This window comes from Misgurnus anguillicaudatus, chromosome 1 (genome assembly GCF_027580225.2).
Source record: "Misgurnus anguillicaudatus chromosome 1, ASM2758022v2, whole genome shotgun sequence".
NCBI lineage: Eukaryota > Metazoa > Chordata > Actinopteri > Cypriniformes > Cobitidae > Misgurnus > Misgurnus anguillicaudatus.
The window spans coordinates 10,828,671-10,852,967 of record NC_073337.2 but is presented as its reverse complement, the minus strand read 5'-3'; the positions used below and the strand labels follow the sequence as shown (position 1 = coordinate 10,852,967).

Genomic DNA, 24,297 nt, shown 5'->3' with positions numbered 1-24,297 from the left:
GACGATTTATTAGAGTTAAGCACATTTAACCGGATTTTAAAAGATTGTTTATTTTAAAGCGTCTTTTGTCTTTTACCTTTTTTTTTTACATTCTATGGTCTTTGCACTCCAGCACAGGAGGTGGCGGTGTGCAGAAGAAGAATCTTCAAGGAAAGTCATCGCACTCGGCTTACACCGCTTCCGGGCAGCTATTTCAGTCCTATCTAGTTGAATTGAAAAGATCAAAAGTCGCTCGCCAAAGTCACGATAATACGATATATAAATTTTTACTGGAAGGTGGGACTTCCTGCGGCTGTACTGAGCGTTGCACTTTTCCGCATTCACAGTTTTCGGACAGTGGCGGGTTGTTATAATGTAGTCTTTGTTGTTCTCCAGGCCACTGGAGGCGCTGATGTGACGGTAGATCCTTCAGACATCCATCAGGCGCGAGTTTAAACATTCAAACAAAACATTAGCACATCAAATACATCGCGATTTTAACCTTCAGAATACATTAAAACACACAAGTAAGTAATATTTTCAACACAAGCATTTCATATGTAGATCTGTTAGTTTAGACCTGACATTACTTTCTATTTTTAAACCTTTTTGTAAATAACGTTAATTACATTTCCTTATGAGTCTGTTGTAGAGTAAAACAATGTAAAAAAAACAATTTAAACATACCGAATAACGTGTTATATTAATGCATTAAAGAGAACAATAAATGTACCTTTACATTTAATGTAGCTGTTGTCCTTCCTTGTGATGGTAATATATACGTCATTTTAAGTAGCCTGCAGGCTCTGCTAAATACAATTTTTTACTATGGGTTGCAGTTAATCGCATCTGAATAAGAAATTCACACAAACCTCTTCTCATTGTCAAATTTTCAAATACACTTGTGTGTATATATCAAAACATCATTCAGTGAACCCCAGTTCTTCTTTGTTGGTCAGTTTTGTGTTTTGGTCAGGTCTTAGGTCATGGGTGTCTCCGAGCTCTGGTCTATTCTGGATCCGGTCCGGCAGAGCGTTCCTCTATACAGTCTGTCAGGAAAGACACTGGCCGTGGATCTCAGCCTGTGGGTCTGTGAAGCCCAGCACGTGCAGGGCATGATGGGAAAAGTCACTAAACCACATCTGAGGTAAAGACTTTAGAACAGATGAAGATAAATAGACAAACTTTGAAGAAGATGAATTAGTGGTGAATCCTTCACTGTATGACCAGAAACATGAATTTAGTCGGTTAAATTGTCTTTACTGTATGATTGAGTGGATGTTTTAATGTGTGCGTACAGGAATCTGTTTTTCCGTGTGTCCTCTCTCACTCTGATGGGTGTAAAGCTGGTGTTTGTGATGGAGGGAGAAGCTCCAAAAATCAAAGCGGAGACCATGAGCAAACGCACAGAGATAAGATACGGCAATCTGCAATCCTCGAAACCTGCAGCTGTCAAAAACACCGGCAGAGGCCGATTCAAGGCTGTTCTGAGAGAGGTGGGAACATTTCCTGTCCTGATTTTCCATCATTTCTCTTTGGATTTCTGTAGTTTCTGTTTGTCTTCTGTATCTTTGCCTTGGTTCTTCAGTGCGCGGAGATGTTAGATTGTCTGGGTGTGCCGTGGGTAACGGCAGCAGGTGAAGCAGAGGCCATGTGTGCCTTCCTGGACTCGCAGGGCATCGTGGACGGATGCATCACTAATGACGGAGATGCTTTTCTTTATGGCGCTCAGACGGTTTACAGAAACTTTAACATGAACACAAAGGTTAAGGCTCATGGCTTTACTACATTCATTTGAGAAAAATGCATTTTTGAGAGCACATAAAATCTTTTTTTTTATCTCTGCAGGATCCTCAGGTGGACTGTTATCAGATGTCTCGGGTTCAATCAGAACTTAAGTTGAACAGAGAGACACTCGTGGGTTTGGCTATTTTCCTTGGCTGTGATTACATCCCTAAGGTGCATCCTTAGAAGTTTTCAAATAAAAGGCCCATCTCTCTCTATTATCCTGGCGGACTGAATTATTAAAACTGGGTTGTGTCACTCATTAGGGTGTTGCAGGTGTTGGTAAAGAACAAACACTAAAACTGATACACAATCTGAAAGGACGATCTCTTCTTCAAAAGTATGAATTTTGGTTTCTTGTACCGTACTTCAGATGTATTTATTTGTGTGAGTGATAATGATGGATGCTCTGCTGCAGGTTTAGTGAATGGGGTTCAGATTGTGCCGAAAGGTCAGAGGTCGTGGTAAAGAAGGTCACTCACTGTCTGGTGTGTCGTCATCCTGGTTGGTATTTTTTGATTCATTCAATCTGAATGATGTGACTATATGACTCCGTAAACCAAATCTCTCTCTTTCTCTCTCTCCAGGCTCTGCTAAGTCTCATGAGCGCAGTGGTTGTGGGTTTTGTAAGAGTGAGCGTTTCTGCTCACCTCAGGACTATGACTCTCTGTGTCCGTGTGAATGGCATCGCACTGAACACACTCGGCAGGCGTCCTCCATCGAGACTAACATCAGAAAGTGGGTTTCATTCCCAAATCATCTTGCATAACTCACACACAGTAGCTTGAAATTAATGCTTCTCTCTCTGTTATGGTGCTCTCGCAGGAAGACGCTGGCATGCGATCGGTTTCCATTCACAGAGGTGAGTTCTTGCGTCTTTCATGGGCTGGAGTTGGTGGTGTAGTGACATAGTTCAGATGTGTGTCATTCTGCTTACCTTACAGATCATCAATGAGTTCTTGGTGACGAAGGATAAACCCACTCCACCCTTCCGGAGGAGAAAACCCAACCTGCTGCTGATGCAGGTACACCAATGACCAATCAGAACATAGTGCCGCTTCCCAAGTGTGGAGCTAAAAAAAAGTCTACAAAATCGCATACTGTGACAGTAGGTCTGAATTAGATGAATCGACTGTTAAAACAGTAGGTACTATATAGTATGAATGAATTTGGACGGACTGCATCCGCCAAGATGATACATTACGTGACATACAACTAGTGCAGTTTCAAGAGTAACTAAACCCCTGGTCAGAGCCTGACTCCACCCACTGGCAATATTTGAAAAATGCAAGAAAAGTGGGCAGATCCCAACGGAGATAGAGGGGACGAACTAAGCTCGCACCAAGTGTGTGGTGAGATCTTAACAAGGGCGTGGTGAGCTTGAACCTGCTTACGTCACGAGGTATTTTTTGGACCCAACATCCAATCGAAAAATTCAACTTTTTACACCATATATTGTAGTATTGAAACACTTTATATCCAAATGTCAAAAAAGTTACTAAAATCAATGAACGGCACTAATTAAGCCCCATTCTTACAGATCTTTAACTAAAAAAAGTTGGTTTAGGGTTTAGTTACTCTTTAAACACAAGGGACAGCTGTTTAATATATGTATCTGCATTTGAATAGAGCCGTGTTACCGCTTTTGGACATTTTTGCATATAACAATGCCCTCCGTCGTTGTCTTCGAAGGATAACTCCTTTCCCAGGGGCTCCATCGAATGAACACTTTGGGATCTTGCCGGAAGTAGTAGGTCATCCGGGTACTTTTCGCCTACTGTTTTTGGAACACTATAGCTGTGTCCCAATTCAAAGGGTGCGACCTTCTAAGGACGTATTTTAAGACCGATTGCGTCACAGCAAAGCGACTTGAGGCTGGTAAAGCCGTCCCACTTCAAAGGACGCTTAAGGGGGTCGCACACCGGACGCACAGCTCAGCGCTGCGCCACGTCGTTTTAAAAAAATCAAACGCATTGTTTTCTATGAGTATACCCACACCGGCGACAACAGTCCGCCCCGCCCAGCTACGACTCAGGAAGTTGCTCAAATGCCTGTCGCACCACTCACATAGTTTAACATTAAATAACATCATATTTGTCCCAAATCATTAACAATTAACATTGGCTGCTAACATATATTTTGCATTTTGAAGCAGATGCTATCTGACGAAGCTCGCGAAATTTAATGTGCACTTCCGGTTTACAATACCTCAGAGTTGTCCTAGACAGGACTCGTGGCACTGAGCTGCGCGTCCGGTGTGCAACCCCCTTTAGAATGAAACCTCAAAATGGATCCTTAAGATTCATTGTGCGCCTGCAATTGGTACACAGCGTATAGAAATATACGCAACATAAACAGAATAATATTAACACAAAACATAACTTATAATACTAAAACAGTGACAATATTTTTTTTTTTTGTTAAATACACACTTTTATTTAATAAAGGTTTTAATTGTTTATTTTAGAATATCCAGCCGTTGCAGGTGCGCAATGAATCTTGGGATAGCCTCGGCTGTTAAGGATCCATTCGTTCTATCCTTAACAGCGCGGTGAAATAAGGACGCATTTTGAGGCTTCATTCTAAGCGTCCTTTTTATTGGGACGGCCTTCCTAGCCTCAAGTCGCTCTGCTGTGACACAATCGGTCTTAAAATACATCCTTAGAAGGTCGCAGCCTTTGAATTGGGACACAGCTTATGAAATCAGACATACTACTGCTTTTTCCTTACCATATAGTATGGAAGTAGGCGGTTTCGGATGCAGCCTTAGAGTATTGTTACTGTGATGTTTTTTCAAGCATTACACACACACACTCGCAGATACACAAACACACACTCATACACCACACAAATAATGATGTTGAGGTTTGTTTTGTGTCAATGTGATGAACTCAACAGAACTTTGCTCTGGAGAAGATGGACTGGCCCAAACACTACAGCAGTGAGAAGGTTCTGGTGCTCTTGACCTACACAGAGCTCATGAACAGGAAACATGGCAGAGACACACCTGCTCACATTCAGCCTGTAAGGTGTGTGTTTGACTTTGTCATTTCAAGCATCTGCGTTTTTATGCCAGATTTTATTTCTTAAATGTCTTCTTTGTACAGAATATATAAAGCACGAGTTAGGAACGGAGTCAGTTGCTTTGAAGTGATCTGGAAGAAACCAGGTGAGATCAGTAAAGACTTCATTCTCACATTTTCACCCAAAAATGAAAATTCTGTCATAATTTTCTCATCCTCGTGTGGTTTTAGATCTGTATGGATTTCTTTTCTCTGATGAACACAAAAGATATTGTGATAAATAATGGTAAGCACACAATTGACGGTACCCATTGAATTCCGTTGTATTTTTTAACTATGAAAGTTAATGGTTACAATCAGCTGTCTGCTTCCTACAGGGTTCCCACGGGTCCTTGAAGTCCTTGAAAGTTTGTGAATCTGGGTGGGAAATTCAAGGCCCTAGAAAGTTTTTTTAAATATATAAATACATAGATACAGGTCATTGAAAGTGCTTAAATCTATTTTATGCAAGATGTTTTTTGGGAAAAAATCCATATTATCCTGTGTAGTGTAGGATAATATCATAAAACTCTAGACTTTTTAAGCACACGTGCTAAACTGTTCGCTTTAAATGCTTATATCTTCTGTATGCGAATGTTGATTCATACCAAAATGCTTTTTTGCATAGTTGTGTTTCACACATGAAAACGTCTCGGGTTACGTATGTAACTGTTGTTGAGGCGCTGTGTCTCCCTTGCCATACTTACTGCATCCCTTTAACGCCGCCTTTGGCAATATTTCAAATAGCGATATACTTCCTGACTCCCACGTCACCCTGTCTTTGTCGTTAAGCATTACCATTGGTTGAATTTGATATACACATTCAGACGCACTTACACCTGGAGGCATCCCCAAAGTGTCACCGCAGTGACGCAGCGCGAGTTCCCCTGAAAGGGAACTGTAACAATGTATCTTAAAAGGTAACACGATGTTACCTTGCTCTTACTTGAAATTTGTCCCCACATTTAGTCCTTGAATTTGAAGTTAACTAAGGTGTGGAAACCCTGTTACTAGTGTTGGGCGATATGCCCCATTGTGAGATTGTCTTATCGTCAGCCTGTGAGATCACTGATACACTATAATATTGGGGGGGCAATAGTTTACTTATTTATTTATTTGTTCTTTGTTTACTCATTTATGACAAGCCACTTGATAGGTGATCAAAAGCTGATTTACTCTAAGGGCAACACTGTCATGACTGCAACTTTTTTAAAACTGATGCCATTAATCCAAGCCCGTCATTAAAGCCCAGGGGCTCTGAAATTTCCTACGTGCCAGGGAGCAACAAACTCGCTGGTTTTAAACCCCTGCGCACCTAACAATCTCTCTAGTGCAAGGAAAGTCAGTGTCGTGCGTATTACAAGCTCATGTGCGAGCCGAGAAAGAGTCCCGAGTCATGCGCATTACAAGTTCAGGTGTTAGAAGGAGTCCATGCTGTGTGGTCCACGTCCGAGCGAGCGAGAGTCCACGTCCGAGCGAGCGAGAGTCCACGTCCGAGCGAGCGAGAGTCCACGTCCGAGCGAGCGAGAGTCCACGTCCGAGCGAGCGAGAGTCCACGTCCGAGCGAGCGAGAGTCCACGTCCGAGCGAGCGAGAGTCCACGTCCGAGCGAGCGAGAGTCCACGTCCGAGCGAGCGAGAGTCCACGTCCGAGCGAGCGAGAGTCCACGTCCGAGCGAGCGAGAGTCCACGTCCGAGCGAGCGAGAGTCCACGTCCGAGCGAGCGAGAGTCCACGTCCGAGCGAGCGAGAGTCCACGTCCGAGCGAGCGAGAGTCCACGTCCGAGCGAGCGAGAGTCCACGTCCGAGCGAGCGAGAGTCCACGTCCGAGCGAGCGAGAGTCCACGTCCGAGCGAGCGAGAGTCCACGTCCGAGCGAGCGAGAGTCCACGTCCGAGCGAGCGAGAGTCCACGTCCGAGCGAGCGAGAGTCCACGTCCGAGCGAGCGAGAGTCCACGTCCGAGCGAGCGAGAGTCCACGTCCGAGCGAGCGTCCGAGCGAGCGAGAGTCCACGTCCGAGCGAAAAGGAATCCGCACGCGTTAAAAGCTCTCTCGCGCAAAGTGAAGCCCACACCCCCCTCATGTGAGGAAAAGCACGCAATCCGCATGTTAATGTAAACCAATGATGAACTATGACCAACTATTGGCAAGAAAGCCCACAATCGGCCATATGTCTGACGATCGTCGACACACAATAGTATCGCTATCGACACAACCCTTGTGCTTACCGTCATTTATCAAAATTTCTTCTTTTGTGTTTGTCAGAGAAAAGAAATTCATACAGGTTTAGATCAACATGAAGATGAGAAAATTATGACAGAATTTTCATTTTTGGTGAAGTATCCCTTTAATTTGAATCAAACCATTCAATCTAATCAGATTCAAACGAATGTAAAATTTGTACCTGCCCATGGTGCGTTATTTACTACAAACTGAAGGACTTTTATTCTGTAACATGAACGTTGTGGCGTGTTTTTAATAGCTGACGTGAAGTGTGACTTCATGTGCTCAGAGCTTGTTAGTGTCTTGTTGTGAGGTCAGATCAGGAGGGGTCGGGGGTCACAGGTGACGGAACAAATGTATCACCATTAGGTGCTAAAAGTGCTTCCTCTAGACATCACACCCCACTCCACACAACCAATCCACACTCAACTCTGTAAAATGTCTATAAATGACTTTTATGTGACTTGAGTATTTGAAGAAGGGGCAGATTAAAGTGTTATATTGACGATTGTTTTAAACACAATAATGTCAGATCATTTGTGACAGAAGGAAATTAGTAAAAAGGTTTATAATGAATGGAAACTTTAAAAAATATATCTGAACTGGGGTTTCTGGGATTGGACTTAAGTCCTAAAATAATTTTAATATAAGCTCTAGAAAATGTTTTTAATTTAATTCAATTTTGTTTACAGTATATAGAAGTTTCCCATGAAACGGTAGTATTATAGTAAGTTATTTAAATGTATTTCCTCATTTAGTACTCTATAGATGATTTCATCGAACGCACATGTGTTATCAAAATTACAGTTATTATATTATTATATAATATAATAATAACACTAAAGTGTAGTAGCAATATCTTTAAGGTTGTAATTGAACCATAATAATGAAAGTCTTACGATAAGCTCATTTCTCCCAGTAAGCAAGCCAACAATCAAATTTTTCAATCCGATCTATTATTTAATCTGATTTATTATCAAACAGATCATGTTTTAAAGTTGTGTTTCTTGTGTGTCAGATCATTACGTGTTTGCTGAGGGTTGTGATGAGCAGACAGAAGTGAGAACCATAGAGGAAGAATCTCTCTTCAATCGGGCATATCCTCAGATCATCCAGGACTTCTACAGAGAGCGAGCTGAAGCTCAGGAGAACAAAACAAAGAGTACGGTCATCCTATCCCATAATTCCTCACAGCATCTCATATCTCTTCTCTCTCTATCTCTCATCTTTGTGTGTGGGATGAGTCACAGTGACTTTCTGTGGTGATCAACATTGATGCTGTAGATCTTAACATCAGTGGCCATCACACTCTGTGTGAAGGCCAAATGAGTCGTCTGCCCTTCTTCCTCTTTCATTACACTCTCTCTCTCTCTCTCTCTCTCTCGCTCTCTCGCTTTTTCTCTGTCTAGGAAAGCAAGCAGGTGAGTGTAGCGTGATGTTTTTTCTGTCTTAAGGACAGGGATCAAAGAGCGCAGTGATGCCCCTCACACTCTGGAGTTTAACCTCAGAAGCGTCTCACACCTGTGCTGTCACAAACTCACAGCTCACCAACACGCAGACGCTTTCATTACTTGAGGTGTCACACAGAAGTCAGTTGAGCTCTTATGAGCACTGAGAAATCTTCCAGTATATAGGTTCATTATGTTTCAATGTTCCCATCAGCAAGAGACAGAAACAAAAGCAACAGCATTTCTGCAATCATATCGATTACCACAGAAAGTCTATTATGGCAACAACACACACTTTTTAAAGGGACATTCCACTTTTTGAAAAATGTGCTAATTTTCCAGCTCCTCTAGAGTTAAACATTTGATTTTTACCATTTTGGAATCAATTCAGCTGATCTCCGGGTCTGGCGCTAGCACTTTTAGCATAGCTTAGCATAATCCATTGAATCTTATTAGACCATTAGCATCACGCTAAAGAAGAACCAAAGAGTTTCGACATATTCGATTATTTAAAACTTGACTCTTCTGTAGGTACATTGTGTACGAAGACCGACAGAAAATTAAAAGTTGCAATTTCCAAGGCAGATATGGTTAGGACTATACTCTCATTCTGGCGTAATAATCAGGCGTAGTGATATTACGCACTGCCTGAAAATAGTCCCCTGCCATTGAAAGATACGAAGGGGATTATTTTCGGGCAGTGCGCAACATCACTACGCCTGCCGCAGCCATTCCACAGCAGCAAAGTCCTTGATTATTACGCCAGAATTGAGAGTATAGTTCCTAGCGTATCTGCCTAGAAAATCACAACTTTTAATTTTCTGTCGGTCTTAGTACACGATGTAACTACAGAAGAGTCAAGCTTTAAAAAGGATAAATATCTAAACTCTTTGATTGTTTTTTAGCACGATGCTAATGGTCTAATCAAATTTAATGGATTGTGCTAAGCTATGCTAAAAGTGCTAGCGCCAGACCCGGAGATCAGCTGAATAGATTTCTAAATGGTAAAAATCAAATGTTTAACTCTAGGGGAGCTGGAAAATGAGAATATTTTCAAAATAAGTGGAGTGTCCCTTTAAAGACTACCTTGAAATCTGTCATATGTCGATTCTTCTTCGAATGATGTTGATATTTGTGTTTGTGCTTTTCAGAAAAGAAACCAAAAGCAAAGAAAGAAAAGCCGAGCGATTCCCACGATGTCATGTCTGATCTCTTCGCTCAGATGTCTTTGGCCTCGGACTCCAGTAAATCTATAGAGAAACCCAGCAGTGATGTCACTACAAACCCATCACAGTGCAAACCACAGCTGATTCCAGCTTCCCCGACCTCTGTGGCCCATCTCTCACCGGCCCAGAATTCTCCTTCTGTGTCTGCTCTGATTGGCCAGCTGCAGCTCAGCAGTATAGACTGGGATGCTTCGTCGTTCGTGAAATCTCCATCCCAGCAGTCTCGGACTGATGACAGATCTGAACTTCCTGTGGCTCCGATCTCTAGTTTACACGCTGATATCGACGTAAATGAGCGTTCCCTTAAGGAGCGGGTCATTGTGAAAAATGTTATAAAGTCTGACGCATCGATAGATGCCATGCTGAATATTCAAAAACCGAAAAAGTCGGAAAGTTCTGAGTCTAAACTATGTGACATCTCAGGTCCCAAAGCACATTCAAAAGTTCCAAAAACACAACCGAATATTGCTGGGATGAATGCCAAAGCATCTACAAGCCTAAAGCATCTCAAGCCCAACACAGCTAAACATGCACAAGCTACATCGGCACCTCTGAGCTCTGCACTGATGCCTCCTCGGATCAATCCAGCATCATCCAGAGTCCCATCTGAGAGAAAACTACCAAGTGTGTGTGTTAGGCAGGATCCATTTAGTGATGACAGTGACACAGAGAATCGACCACAGAAACACAAAGTCAAGGTCACATCCAAATCGCTGAAACCTGAAAAAACTGGACCGGCCCTTCCACTTATGGTAAAGAATTCACCGAATAATGACCAGCTGAGTGCTAAAACTCCAGAAAAACACACTAACATTAAATCAACTCAACTTATCCGGCTGCATCATGTGAAGACAGACAGCGACGATTCGGATGTTTCTGTGGACAGCCCTTTACCTCTGGCTGAAAGACTGAAAATGAGATTTGCAAAGTGATGCATTTGAGTGGAATTAAGAAGTAGAAAGTGAATCATTTCATATGAGACCATGTTGGAAAATAAAATTTGCTAATAAATGTATTATTTTTAGCCATTTTTGTAAGCAATCTCGTGTGCAATTGCAATCTATCCCAAACAAATTACAGAAACATCTGTACAGATAAATATAACTCTAAAAGACATACATTGTCATTGCAATTAAAAATACTAACAATTAATAAAGAAATGTAGCCTTAAATATATTAAATTTCTCAAATGTTTATAAGATGTAGTTGTTAGGAAGTTGTATATTTTTTGTCACTTATTATCTGTAAGGACAGTAGCATTACAGGGCCAGGAAGAAAATACGTTTTTTTTCCAGATTTTCAACATGCTTTCTGACACTTGTGACTCCATGCTAGAAGCAATAATCAAACAATCCCAGTATGATTTTATCAAAATAAATTCACAGCAATTAAAAAACTTTAAAATGTATAGATGGTTGCAGTAAAGAATGAAATGCCCTCTTAACATGTTAATTTGACAAGATAAAAGTAACGGTGTCCTCCTAATAAGGACATAAACGCCTGCACTTCCTCTAAAGCCTTGATCATGAGTGACAGGTGTCACACCTCCAGACATGAAAGATCTGACAGCTGCATCCTGATGATTCTTCAGCTCATATACATGTTAAATATCACTTCACATCATTTAAAACCATTTTCTTCATTTGAAGCCACTCTCATAACATAATCCTGTTTATAACATCACTTTTATTATTTTTTATGTTAAACTATCCTTGTGTTTGTTTAGGAATGTTAAAATGTTAGATTTGGGTTTTTCTGTGTTGGGCCTGCTCATATAACAGGTGTTCACACTTTTTTGATTTTTGGAGACCTGTAGGTATGTTGACCATTTCATATCCAGTCATTATTACCATGCACAATATCAGAAATCCACTTGGTAAGATCACAGATAATAAAACATTGTTCAGTTTATTTAAAAGCTCTCTTTTCTTTCACTTATAGTTGTTTATTGCATTGCATTGTAAGCTATTATACATTGGTCGTGTTTGAATGTGTGATTTGGTCTTTTTGGTGTACTTTTGCGCGTCTGATCACATCAGTCTGTTAATTGTTGTCGTGTCGACTTAGAGTCATTTCCCACAAAAGGGAATCTAATTATTTTCTTTTCTCTTACACATTAACCGCCAACATCGCCTTATTCACACCCGGGTGACAAACGCGCGCTCATCCTCCGCGTTTTGCCACTTTCGTCTCTTTGAACTTTGCGCTCGTAAAGATCTGGGGTATAAAAGCAGTTTTACCCCACACTGGGGCATTTTCTCCGAGACAAGACCACAGAGAGGATATGGCACAGGTCGATGACATCGATGTTGCTACGGCAAATATTCTGACGCATTGGGGCTGGAACAGAGAGGAGAGGACGTTTGGAGACAGCGCGTCCTCCTCACCGGAATCCTCCTTTGAATCAATGTGCTCATCACCGGAGATGCGCTCCAGTCCCGGAGGATGCCCGGCATACCAGCTGTCCGGACGCAAACACAACCGTTTCTCTGAGCAACAGAAGCCCAAAGTCAAGATGAGCATCAAGAGGAGAGTGAAGGCGAGCGAGCGAGAGAAGATGCGCATGCGCAGTCTGGCGGAGGCTCTGCATCAGCTGCGGGATTACCTGCCTCCGGTGTACAGCAGGAGAGGTCAACCGCTCACCAAGATCCAAACCCTCAAATACACCATCCAGTATATCAAAGAACTCTCCAGCATACTCGAGCAACAATGAGGACATTCACATGTGTTTGAAGTCTTTCATGGTCACGGGAAGATCTGTGTTTCAGTTCTTCATCATCTTTTACGGACACAATTCTCTTGGAGTAGAAAGGATCGTGATTTTTTGACTGCTGTTGTACAGATTTTCTATTTTTCCCCACCACTTGTGTTTTTCTGATGTAAATATTTCTTGGCACAAGAGTGGTGTGTCTAATCTTATACATTTTTTGAAGTAATTTTTTTATGATGAAATAATTGAATAAATGTAATGTCCGTGTTAACGTACTATGGTCTTTTTATTGGTGTAATGGAAATATTGAAGCTGAAAAATTTGAAATTTAGTATCTCTCAAACACAAAACACAACCATCACACAGGTTGCAATTTAAGATTGACACTTTTCTTTATAGAAAAAACTATCATCACCAGTAATACTTAATTAATTGTCAGAAGTAGAAAATAAATAGGGAATTAATTTCTTTCAGAAACAATTCTATTCGTCTTCAATTCGTTTAGATTGTTTCTTTATGTTTATTTTATAAATAAAACAAATACATTTATTAAAATCACAGCATGATCTCGATTACATTTATATTAAAACTAAAAAGTCACAAGGTTCAAATCAAACAGGTGTTCTACTGCGGCGTTGTGCAGAGCGATCGGCGAAGAACATCAAACTATCGCGAGAGCTGCCTGAGCCATATACTTTAGAATCGCTATCGCGATATTCCATGTCATACGCCGAGTACTGACGCAATAGAGCGCTGACCTATCATATCGCGTCCATGTTTGGAATGGGCGGGGTCTCGATGTACAATGACGCTCGGCCCTTGACAAAGAGAATCAGCGCTTGATCTGTCGGTGTAGCGCGAGCCGCCATTTCAAAGCCCTTTAAATCTTAATGATTTTATAGACAGATGATTGTTTGACAGAATAAAGCGAATAACGCAAAATTATTTTAGGGCTCGTTGTTTAGAAGAGCTCTCGATTTCTGAAGGTAAGACTCAGCGCACACGACACAGAGCTCGAGTGTTTGTGTATTAAATCTGTGAGTGAACCGTTAAATGTCGTTAATTTACCTCAGCGTCTCCACACATAAACCTTTTAGCGGTAACTATGTGCGTTTATCTAAAAGTTCAGAGCTTATTTGCTTCATCAGTTGATCCAGAGTGATTTTCAGGCTGTTATTTCAATCAGCTGTGGTTATTATTGTGGGCTCTTCTATGAAATACTTTACATTTTTAAATGAATAAGAAGAACTTATGAATCTCACAAACAAGTGTAATTTTCTACTTGTGGACACATATCTCTTTATTAATTTTTAAATATACTTTTTGCTTATAGTTTATATTGATACTTTCATATCTTAAACCCGAGTAACTTAATCAACACAAGAAAAAGCTGGAACAATATATTGTGTATATAATATATAGAGGTCATCTATTTGCTAGTGGCCTCATAATAAACTTTAACCCTATAAAGACTTGAATACACATATCTAGAATGTCAAAATAAAGCTTTGTCTATTAAAATGCTTAGTAGCACCTGTTCTAACAGGTAACACATCATGACCCAATATGATTTCCTGACCTAACTTCCTGTTTTAAAAGGAAATGCATCAACACAGTAGTAAACATTGCACTCATCCAGACATTTCGTGTTGTCAAAGACTTGAACAATATGGTCTGTTCTCATGTTTCAGCATTTTTCCCCTTGAGATGTCAATCCAAAACACCCTTCATCCATACAGGGTGGGGTTAAAGTCCTCTCTGGGTCGTTGCATGCTTGCATGTCTCTCTCAGAATTTCATTTCTCTGGACTCCTCGTTTTACAGTTGGCCATGTCTGCATTCACAGTCACACTATTTATATACGGCCCAGCTGTATGTTCTGGAATCCCAGTGGCTACGATCAGCTGCTTATGACCAGCAGGGCGTTCGATGATGGAGATGCTGGCACGTTAAGCCTGTCGTGTGGGTTTAACAGCACGGAGTCGGTCTGTGTGCTTTCCACAGCGGGAGGGAGAAATCGTCAGATGTTTTACACTTGCGTTACAAGTTTTTCTATCCCTGTATCTGCATTTGGGTCAGAGTTGAAGTTTTAAGAACACGGTCAATGGGGTCAGAAAAGAGTTTCGGGGATTTCAGGTGTTCAGGGTTGTCGTCTGCGTAGCTCTGCTGTGAAGACGCATGTTATGCATTTATATACACTAAACAGGTACATTTTTTAAACCAGTGGATATTAGGTCCAGGTCATACTTCCCTCTAAATAAAATAATGAAAAAGAAATTATTCTTGCATAAATAAGATGAAGTCATCTTTTTGAATCGATAAAACTTAAAATAATTCAATACATTATGATTACAATTGAGAAGGCGATAAATGTCACCTCCGTCAAGAATTAAATAATGAGATTAACTGAACACTCTCAGCACGTTCATCAAATACCTTTGCTTTAAATACGCTTAATCACTGCCTCAGGCCATTTTTACCGTTTTGGAATCCATTCAGCCGATCTTCGGGTCTGGCGGTACCACTTTTAAGCATAGCTTAGCATAATCCATTGAATCTGATTAGACCATTAGCATTGTGCTCAAAAATGACCATAGAGTTTCGATATTGTTTTTTCGATCCTATTTAAAATTTGACTCTTCTGTAGTTACATTGTGTACTAAGACCGACGGAAAATTTAAAGTAGCGATTTTCTAGGGCCAATGTGGCTAGGAACTATACTCCCATTCTGGCGTTATAATCAAGGACTTTGCTGCTGTAACATGGCTGCAGCAGGAGCAATGATATTATATGCAGTGCCCGAAAATAGTCCCCTTGGTTACTTTCAATAGCAGGGGATTATTTTCAGGTACTGCGTAATATTGCGCAAATATCAAAACTCTTTGGTTATTTTTTACCATGATGCTAATGGTCTAATCGGATTCAATGGATTATGCTAAGCTACGCTAAAAGTGGTACCGCCAGATCCGGAGATCAGCTGAATGGATTCCAAAACTGTAAAAATCAGATGTTCAATTCTAGGGGAGCTGGAGTGTCCCTTTAAGCCAAAGAAAATGGTTTTCAGAATCTGTTTGCAATTATTTAAATTTGTTTGTATGTCTGTAAAAGGTTTTAAAAATGACTGCTGAACCCGAGCAAGTGAAGGAGACGACAGAAGTGATGGAGACTACCGATACATCTGCACAGGAGGATCCTGTACCTGAAAGCAAAACCAGGTAAATAACATGATCACAGCTCAGTGATTACAGTGTGTTCACAGAGTCGCCCCTTATCATGGCTTCAAGGTTTAGATTTGTTTATGTACTTCTTACAGGGCACGTGGATTAAAGGTTCGTGGCAGAGGTGGGCGAATGGGAGGGCGTGGCGGTCGGGGAATGATGATGAAAGGGTTCAGACCGCCGGGTCATGTCAGAGGCAGAGGGCGTGATGGCTTTACAAATGGATTTGGACCCATGAGGTTTTGTTAAAGTGTTTTTTTGGTCATTTTTGTTACTTGTTTACCTTGGTTCCAGTTTCTTATGAAATACTACAAATTCCACCTTGCATCTCTATTTGTAGGCGGGGCATGGGTAGAACGTGGCCGTATCCGGACATGCGGGGTCGAAGAGGCGGTCCTATGAGAATGAATTTGGGGCCGCCGCCTCCTTTGCCGCCCCCATCCATGCACATGAGAGGACCCCCACCTCCAATGCACAGGCATGTACATTAAAAAAGCACTCTGGGAGTGGGTGGTACACCTTAAAAATTGTAATAAAGTTATTTAAAGGCGGAGTCCACAATGTTTGAAAAACGCTTTGGAAAAGGAGACGGGCCGACTACCAAAACACACTTATAGCCAATTAGCAGTAAGGAGTGTGTCTACTAACCGACATCCTTGCCGGTTTGCGTATGTGTGGGGCGGGTCTATCAACAGAAGGTCCAGATTCTATTGGGGTAGGGGCGTGTTTGTTTAGGTGATTTCAAATATCAACATTGGCTTTCAAACATCGTAGACTCCGCCTTTAATGTAGCACCTGATATACATACACTGCACAGTGTTACTTTTTGAATGAAATAAAAATGTCTGGTATTTGGTCATTTCAGGCATTGCCCACCGCCGCCTCCACCACCAGGACACCCGGGATTTAGAGGGCGGCCCCCACACCCGAGAGGGCGTAGCATGATGCCACCCGGCCCTCCTCGATTTTTTCATCCCAGAGGGTAAGAACACACTCATCCACTTACTTCTTTTCTTAATTGTTCCTTTACAGATGGACATGTCTCTCGCATTGTTGGTGTCTTGATTAAATACACTTAATTGGGCTACCATGATTAGTGCATGACACCCTGTTTTAACGAAATTGTTTTTGAATCTACAATGCAAAATTAGGAGTAACGATTTCGGCCCCTTCATTGAGCACAGCAGCCCAATCCAAATGTGTGATTTTATCCTTTCATGCAGCTACCACAACGGATCGGCCCCTCCTCTGCCCCGCCCGCCTCCAGGCAGGGGCCAGCGCTGGCCGGGGCCCCCTGGTGGCCGGAGGTTTTAACAGCTCAGACGTAGTTAAAATCTCGAGCCCTGTAGCGTTAACGCCCATCGAATATTTTCTTTCCAGGCAGAACTCGCAGGTTCTTTTATTGTAAAAACACACTACCCTTTTCGGTTCCTTGAATGTGATCCATTTAAAAGCACTCTCACTCTTATGAAGAAAAAAGAAACATGTTAAATTTTAAGTGTATTTCATGAGAATTTTACTTTTAAGTGTCATCCAGTCTGCGTGGTGCTATTCCTAATTTCCTTTTTTTTTAAAGAAAGTTAAGTGCTTTTTAGTTAATGAGAAGTTGAGAGACTAAACAAGTGACTGTACGTCCACCGTCATTCCTCAGTATATACACAGTATGTCCATTGATATATCTGTACTCCTTGGACCTCTCAGACATGTTAAGATCATGTCAGTACACTGACATATATAACAAACAGATCATTGAATTACCTGATATGTGTTTTCATGTGTAGTGCTCATGTATTATTCATGATTTAATATCATCAATGTGCAGCTACTATACAGTAAGTCTACTTTAAAGTAAAAGTATTTCTCTTGGAAAAGTATTCCTGTTTGTGTTCATCAGTCCACACTGTTAAATGACATTCTGTTACAACCACACTTATTTAATGACAGTAGAGTAGCACTACAGTTTATACCTCTTGAAATAAGTTTTTCTTTGCTTTCTATTTTAAAGTCAGTTTCAAAATATTTGATTTAAAATAGTAAAAATAATCAATATAAAAATACTTTGTGTTTTTGAAGTGTTCTGGCACATTCGTGTGTTGTAACTGATAAAGTCATGTGAATTTGTGGATGTAAATTGAGAAAATAACAACTTTTGACTTAGTTTTGAACAAACAAAATAAAGTTAAGATAAAATGACCTCATCTTTTATTGTATATTTAAACTAAAAACAATGAATGTCCATTTTATACCTGTATTTAATGTAATGAACTTCACATACCTGAAGAAAAATGGACAGTAAAGTGTAATAAAAGTATGTATTTTTACTCTTTACATGAGCACAGAAATATATTTAATATAGTTAATGATAATTGACAAGAGAAAGGTCATGGCAATGTTGCAAATATCCTATAGTGACCAAAATGTTTAGATATTGTAAAGTTTTAACACATTTAATAAAAGTGAAAAGTTATAACAGACAAAAAACCAAGTCCAAGGATGTACTGAATATAGTCAGACCTGTCTTCTGTTCACTTAAAAAGTGCATGAAATTCATTTATGTAGACAAAGGGTGCAATTCCTTGAATGAATAAATAATTTATGTTATATTAGTGGGCTTGTTTTAAACCCACCAGTGTGAAATAAATCTATTATCAAATAATGTTCTTTTAGTAATTAGAATGAAACATTTGATTAAGACACAATGATCTAGTCGAGTTTGATTTATTATAGTATTATATATAGTAATAAGTCAGAACTTTTTCTGGTGTTATGTAAATACTGCAGCTCACACTGGCATCTATACAAAAACAACCTTATGTATGTCAGATTCTCAAGAAATACACTACATGTAAAACATTTGGACACATGTGACCCATTTTGTTTTTCATGGCAACAAAAGCAGTATAAGCTCACTTACAGTGAGGAAAATGAGTGGTTGAACACCCTGCTGAATTGCGGGTTCTCCCACTTGGAGATCGTGGGGGGGTCTGGGGTTGTCATCGTGGGTGCGTGTCCACTGTGAGAGACATAATCTAAAAAAAATCCAGAAATCACAATATGTGATTTTTTTAAACTATTTATTTGTATGAAACAGCTGCAAATAAGTATTTGAACACCTGGGCTGGGTCTTCCAACATGACAATGACCATGACAATGGCTCTGTAAGAAGCATATTAAGGTTCTGGCGTGGCCTAGCCAGTCTCCAGACTCCAATAGAGAATCTTTGAAGGGAGCTCAAATTCTGTGTTTCTTAGTGACAGGCCAGAAACCTGACTGATCTAGAGAAGATCTGTGTGGAGGAGTGGGCCAAAATCCCTCCTGCAGTGTGTGCAAACCTGGTGAAAAACTACAGGAAACATTTGACATCTGTAATTGCAAACAAAGGGACCAAATATTAACACTTGTTTTCTCAGGTGTTCAAATACAAATAAATGGTTAAAAAAATCATACATTGGGATTTCTGGATTTTTTTTAGATTATGTAATGAATTGCAAAATGGCCGGCTGTTCAAGTACTTATTCTCCTCACTGTATTTTACTGTTTGTTCAATAGATAAGGGTATATTAGCAGTCAACAAACCCCTGAGAAAAGATCTCCTTCACAAGAGTTTACTTTCATCTCAGGATGTTCTTTTTAATGCTGGGTGACTATCTGTCTAGTGAAAAGTAGTCAAAATAAAGAATGTGTGGGTGCGTCCAAACGTTTGACTGATAATGTGTCTGTCACCTGTGTTGAGATACGTAGGACAACCAAACATCAGTTAGACACTTGAGATTCTGTGTGTTCCTCTGATGGGTCACTTCTGCAGTTCCTCTCCTCTGCTGTGCTCTGGACTGACTCTTGTTGTCTCCTGAAGGGGTTAGACACCCTTTTGGAGGGCAGCTGGACATGCAGGAGGCAGGACGTTCCGGTCTGTGTCTCCTCACCTGCTCGCCTCGCTGATGTGATGCACCTCATCCTCTCCTAACCAAGGTGAGTTTCTCTGTCTTTATTAAAATCCCATTCACTCTCTGGATTGAGAGGAGATACCTTTCGGTCAGTCTCAGTTTAAACGTGAAAGATCATTGAGACATACAGAGGAGTTATTTGCTGTCACACTAAAGAAACCTGCTGCAGAGCTTATTACAAAGTTATGTACCTTCCTCAGTTAGATCATTACAGGCTGTCAGTGGTTTGTCTAGTATTTATACATGAATGAGACATTTAAGAGGTGCTTATTGAAATAAATGTTTAATTTCCTGAAGCACCTTCAGCGATATCTAGAGCTTCTCCAGAGGTTTCTGCCAGTGTGACATCTAAGGAACAAAAAACTGCAGTGAATTTAGCAGATTTGAAGCAAAGTGTGAGTCTATTTTTTATAGTGGGATTATTTATGAAAGTTTATTTCTGTATAGGTAAACTATAGATACTGAATAACAAAAGAAAACAAGACGATTTTATTTCTCCCACATTAGTGGCAGGGTTCCCACAGGTTCTTGAAATCCTTGAAAGTTTGTGAAACTGGGGGGGGTCATGGCAAGTTGGGGAATTTTTTGAAAATATACATACAAAGATACAGGTCATTGAAAGTGCTTGAATCTAATTTTATGCAAGAAGTTTTCTGGGGGAAAAAATCCATATTATTCTCTGTGTAGTGTAGGATAATATCATAAAAATTCTAGACTTTTTAAACACACGTGCTAACTGTTCGCTTTAAATGTTTATATCTTCTGTATGCAAATGTTGATTCATACCAAAATGCTTTTTTGCATAGTTGTGTTTGACACATGAAAACGTCTCGGGTTACGTATGTAACTGTTGTTCCCTGAGAAGGGAACGAGACGCTGCGTCTCCCTTGCCACAATACTGCGTCCCTGTAACGCCGTCTTTGGCAATATTTCAGATAGCGATATACTTCCTGGCTCCTGCGTCACCCTGTCTTTGTCGTTAAGCCTCACCATTGGTTGAATTTGATATACACATTCAGACGCACTTATCCCTAGAGGCGTCCCCAAAGTGTCAACCCAGTGACACAGCGCTAGTTCCCTCGATAGGGAACTGTAACAATGTATCTTAAAAGGTAACACGATGTAACCTTGCTCTCACTTGAAATGTGTCCCCCCCATTTAGTCTTTGAGGGTATTGGACCTGGAAAGGTTCTTGAATTTGGAGATAACTAAGGTGTGGGAACCCTGTAGTGAGAGATGTTCTCATACTGTAACTGTTGAATTCATATTTGATTCAAAAGCTCATATCGTAGTTACCAAGATGTAACCTTCGTAGTCTTCCAGGATTGTAAATGGATGCTTTGCAGTTACATTTTTATGATGTGTGTTTGTGAGAGAGTGAGCAGTGAGTTGAGTTTAGAGGAATGAGTCATTTTACTGATGCTGCAGGACTGCGCAGACTCAAAGTGAACCGCAGGAGCAGATTCCTCGAGGTGAAGACAGCACGTAAGTAAAACAGCAGCTGTTTATGTGTATTAAAGGAAAGACTCGGGGGACACAGGTATTCTTGTTTTTTTTTGTAACTGATTTATTTCATATAATTGATCACAACCCCATTAGTGCTCCAATAAAGTTCATTTCCTACCAATACTGTATCTCTCTGTTTCTATAGCACAAAAGTGTAACACATTGAGCTTATTATAATTTATCATCAGTCTTCTAAATCCTCAACACCAATTTTTCTTCAACTTTTTATGAAAAGTATGAATTAATCAAATTCTTTGTATTCAAAGTTCAGAAAGTTAAGGCTACCAACACTCAACAGACCTACATTGAATCATGTTTTTAATTAAAATTCATAGTTTAAGATGTAACAAATAAACGCAAATAATACCAATCGCTATAATAAGCAATAGATAAAAATCTGGCTTATGTCATTTGCATATTTATTTTATTACATATAATGACATGAATCCATGCCTATTACATAAAAAAACAACTTCAATCTGTATGTACAAGTTACATTAGTATTACAAACAATTTATTTGGAACATTGATTTATTATCAAACTTTGTCTTCTGGGTTTTTTTTTTTCATGAACACAGCACTGATCTAAGGTCAGGTTCGGTTTGTGTCTGTATTGGTTTGTTTGATCTCAGAAGCAGGTTTTAAATCACAGCTTGTACGTGGACAGAAGCTCATATATCTGCTGCAGGTTATATCAGGGTAGAAGTCTCCTCATGGACTTGATGGCTCCAGTTTGTTATCATCCCACAGCGGTTTTTGGATATGTTCGGGAATCTTCTCAACAGCGGTCTGTAAAGAGATAAACAAACATGCATTCAGAGGACAACTTAAACACACTACACTTCGATCTATGAATCGCACATTAGGTTGATTTTACTCAGTAGTCTGTATGTGTACAGTATTACTGTGTCTTAATTAAAGGGACATTCCACTTTTTTTGAAAATATGCGAGTTTTCCGGCTCCCCTGGCGTTAAACATTTGATTCTTGCCGTTTTGCCATTCGGCTGGTCTCCGGGTCTGGCGCTGGCACTTTCGGCGTGGCGTGGCGCGGTCCATTGAGTCTGATTGGACCATTGGCATTGCGCTAAAGAAATGACCAAATAGTTTTGATTTGATTCCTATTTAAAGCTTGACTCTTCTGTAGTTAAATCGTGTACTAAGACCGACAGAAAATTAAAAGTTCCGATTCTCTAAGCAGATATGGTTATATTATTGAAACTCTTTGGTTATTTTTAGCGCAATGCTAATGGTCTAATCGGATCCAATGGACTGTGCTAAGCTATGCTAAAAGTGCAAGCGCCAGACCCGGAGATAAGCTGAATGGATTTAAAAAATGTAAGAATCAAATGTTTAACTCTAGGGGAGCTATTTTCAAAAGAAGTGGAGTGTCTCTTTAACATACTGTTACCTTGGTGACCTCCATGGCAACTCCCTCGGGTAAATTACGCTGAATATACTCCAAATAAACCTGCGCAGTTGATCCGGTTACTCTAGAAATCTGAACAAAGATGTTAATGTTGTCATCAGTGTTTTCTTTCTTACAAATTATCATTATGTTAACCATTTGAAGGTCCTTTAATGATCCTTAAAAATCATGGACATCGTTTTCTAGTTATGCTCAACTGTAAAATATTTAATAAGCTATAAAATTCAGCAATCACGAAGCCTGGATATTCACAATATGTCAGAATTCAGTTTAATATGATCAAACATATGTAATAAAACAGACATCTCACCTCGACACACCTGTAATGTGTCCTCATCTCATACTGCACTCTGTGTTTCTTAAAGATGTGAACAGACTTCAGCAGTGTTAATTTATCGATATGCTTAGGCGGTTCAAATCTGTTAAGCAGAAAAGCAAATAACGCATTCAGAGAATGAATAAAAATATGCCATAATTATTTATCCCCAAATAAGCATTTAGACTTTTTGATTGTATTAAAGCTGTATTCTTAAAGAGTCACATTAGACTTACACTTTATCCAGTGTGAGACCGAGCTCCTGTGCTGCCAAAGTGGCAAAAAACTCATAGCTGTCCAACACTGACTTATCATGACCTTTGACCAACACTGACAGCTTCTGATAGAGAGTGTCTGACTCGTCTGTGATGGTGACCTGCATTTAAGAACCAGAGAACCGTGACTTTAATCCTTCAAATATAACAACTCTCGGTAAAACCCACATCTCGACTTAAGGAACATTTGACCCATACAGGATTTAAAAGAGAAACTCACAGCCGGAGAATGAGATGTTGTTGAGATAGGACCTGTGTGTATGAAAGATGTAGGACACACACTGACAGACCATCTGCAGAAACATCATGACATCTTTACAATTAAACAATTTAGGCATACACATAAACGTCCAAGAGCACTTCAAAAATATGGGTGCCCATGTAAACCTGGAAATAACGTTATGACCAAATATAGCAGAAACATTTCTAAAGCAAATCTGTGACATTGACCCGTCTCACGTGTACAAAACAATACAATCTTGCAAAATTGAAGCATTTTCAGCAGTGGGTTCATACTTATACACCCCACAGTGCGTGTGTAGACATTGAAATGTGTCTCTTTTATGTATATGTAAAACTGACCGTGGACAAATTGTGTGATGCTGAGCAGAAGCGACCTGCAATACATGAACACAGTCAGTCAGCAGAGTAAGCTAACACGTTGAGTTAGAAACACACATGTTTACAGAGTAAAAGAGGAAAATCAGATAAATAAAAGATGTTGCACTACCGATAAAAATCGTCCGCGAATGATGTTTGACAGGACACGAATCGCTCCAGCTCTCGCCATGCAGGCTGCCATGTCTGAGCAAGCGGAAGTGTCGTCATCACACGGGAGAGAAACAGCGCTTCTGCTGGAGGAGCGGGGAACAAATGAGTACACACGAGAGGACTTTTTGATAGAACCCTAGAGAATTTATTAAAACATCTTAAATCGGCACTAAATTTACAGGTGTGGGCAAAAACGTGCCTATTTGGGTGTATCCTTTTAAATGCAAATGAAATGTAAACACTGATTGTCATGATTGTTGTTTGTTGAAATTGAAACTCAGTTGTGCTGTCAATTTTTCTATCTCTCCATCTCTCTATCTCTTTCTCTATGAATTAAATGGCAGTGCCGTTGTTGAATAGTGCAGATTAAGGGGTGGTATTATTATAATAAGATCCCTTGATGTCAGAAGGG

The 24,297-nt window shown here is 40.2% G+C and overlaps 4 protein-coding genes across 8 annotated transcripts; 3 read left to right on the top strand and 1 right to left on the bottom strand.

Moving 5' to 3' along the window:
• The first annotated feature begins 112 nt into the window (after positions 1-112).
• Positions 113-10,760, top strand: LOC129432176 (flap endonuclease GEN homolog 1). Of its 2 annotated transcripts, XM_073866139.1 has the most exons (15): positions 113-276; positions 376-506; positions 939-1,126; positions 1,280-1,475; positions 1,568-1,744; positions 1,828-1,938; positions 2,031-2,104; positions 2,183-2,268; positions 2,352-2,502; positions 2,590-2,626; positions 2,709-2,789; positions 4,663-4,793; positions 4,872-4,933; positions 8,064-8,207; positions 9,645-10,760. In XM_073866139.1, the coding sequence occupies exons 3-15, from the start codon at positions 966-968 to the stop codon at positions 10,649-10,651; spliced, it is 2,418 nt and encodes an 805-aa protein (XP_073722240.1). In that variant the 5' UTR covers positions 113-276; positions 376-506; positions 939-965; the 3' UTR covers positions 10,652-10,760. The 2 variants fall into 2 exon arrangements, with proteins under 2 accessions (XP_073722240.1, XP_055046384.2); XM_055190409.2 differs by having other exon boundaries at positions 113-506; positions 956-1,126.
• Positions 10,761-10,911: 151 nt separating this feature from the next.
• Positions 10,912-12,690, top strand: msgn1 (mesogenin 1). Its single transcript, XM_055190411.2, has one exon. The coding sequence runs from the start codon at positions 12,004-12,006 to the stop codon at positions 12,430-12,432; it is 429 nt and encodes a 142-aa protein (XP_055046386.1). The 5' UTR covers positions 10,912-12,003; the 3' UTR covers positions 12,433-12,690.
• Positions 12,691-13,209: 519 nt separating this feature from the next.
• LOC129431676 (uncharacterized) lies at positions 13,210-21,217 on the top strand. Of its 4 annotated transcripts, none has more exons than XR_008639896.2 (7): positions 13,210-13,415; positions 15,537-15,643; positions 15,742-15,885; positions 15,987-16,124; positions 16,512-16,628; positions 19,500-19,615; positions 21,019-21,217. XR_008639896.2 is itself a non-coding variant. In XM_055189642.2 (6 exons), the coding sequence occupies exons 2-6, from the start codon at positions 15,546-15,548 to the stop codon at positions 19,504-19,506; spliced, it is 504 nt and encodes a 167-aa protein (XP_055045617.2). In that variant the 5' UTR covers positions 13,210-13,415; positions 15,537-15,545; the 3' UTR covers positions 19,507-21,217. The 4 variants fall into 4 exon arrangements, 2 of the variants coding, with proteins under 2 accessions (XP_055045617.2, XP_055045616.2); XR_008639897.2 differs by having other exon boundaries at positions 20,967-21,217; XM_055189642.2 differs by having other exon boundaries at positions 19,500-21,217.
• A 313-nt stretch (positions 21,218-21,530) lies between these two features.
• On the bottom strand, positions 21,531-23,990 carry mrps10 (mitochondrial ribosomal protein S10). The gene is made up of 7 exons (XM_055189640.2): positions 23,845-23,990; positions 23,697-23,731; positions 23,335-23,407; positions 23,076-23,215; positions 22,834-22,942; positions 22,506-22,595; positions 21,531-21,885 (listed from the first exon to the last, which is right to left on the bottom strand). The coding sequence occupies exons 1-7, from the start codon at positions 23,914-23,916 to the stop codon at positions 21,808-21,810; spliced, it is 597 nt and encodes a 198-aa protein (XP_055045615.1). The 5' UTR covers positions 23,917-23,990; the 3' UTR covers positions 21,531-21,807.
• Positions 23,991-24,297: the final 307 nt, after the last annotated feature.

Excerpts from the sequence above, each read along its gene's own strand:
- LOC129432176 (XM_073866139.1), top strand. The coding sequence starts at position 966 with ATGGGTGTCTCCGAGCTCTGGTCTATTCTGGATCCGGTCCGGCAGAGC. Across the intron at positions 1,745-1,827 it reads ACTTTAACATGAACACAAAG|GATCCTCAGGTGGACTGTTA; the intron begins GTTAAGGCTCAT and ends TTATCTCTGCAG. Across the intron at positions 2,269-2,351 it reads TCTGGTGTGTCGTCATCCTG|GCTCTGCTAAGTCTCATGAG; the intron begins GTTGGTATTTTT and ends CTCTCTCTCCAG.
- msgn1 (XM_055190411.2), top strand. The coding sequence starts at position 12,004 with ATGGCACAGGTCGATGACATCGATGTTGCTACGGCAAATATTCTGACG.
- LOC129431676 (XM_055189641.2), top strand. The coding sequence starts at position 15,546 with ATGACTGCTGAACCCGAGCAAGTGAAGGAGACGACAGAAGTGATGGAG. Across the intron at positions 15,886-15,986 it reads AATGGATTTGGACCCATGAG|GCGGGGCATGGGTAGAACGT; the intron begins GTTTTGTTAAAG and ends CTCTATTTGTAG. Across the intron at positions 16,629-16,869 it reads CGATTTTTTCATCCCAGAGG|CTACCACAACGGATCGGCCC; the intron begins GTAAGAACACAC and ends CCTTTCATGCAG.
- mrps10 (XM_055189640.2), bottom strand. The coding sequence starts at position 23,916 with ATGGCAGCCTGCATGGCGAGAGCTGGAGCGATTCGTGTCCTGTCAAAC. Across the intron at positions 23,732-23,844 it reads TTCGCGGACGATTTTTATCG|GTCGCTTCTGCTCAGCATCA; the intron begins GTAGTGCAACAT and ends CATGTATTGCAG. Across the intron at positions 22,943-23,075 it reads GGTCTCACACTGGATAAAGT|ATTTGAACCGCCTAAGCATA; the intron begins GTAAGTCTAATG and ends TCTGCTTAACAG.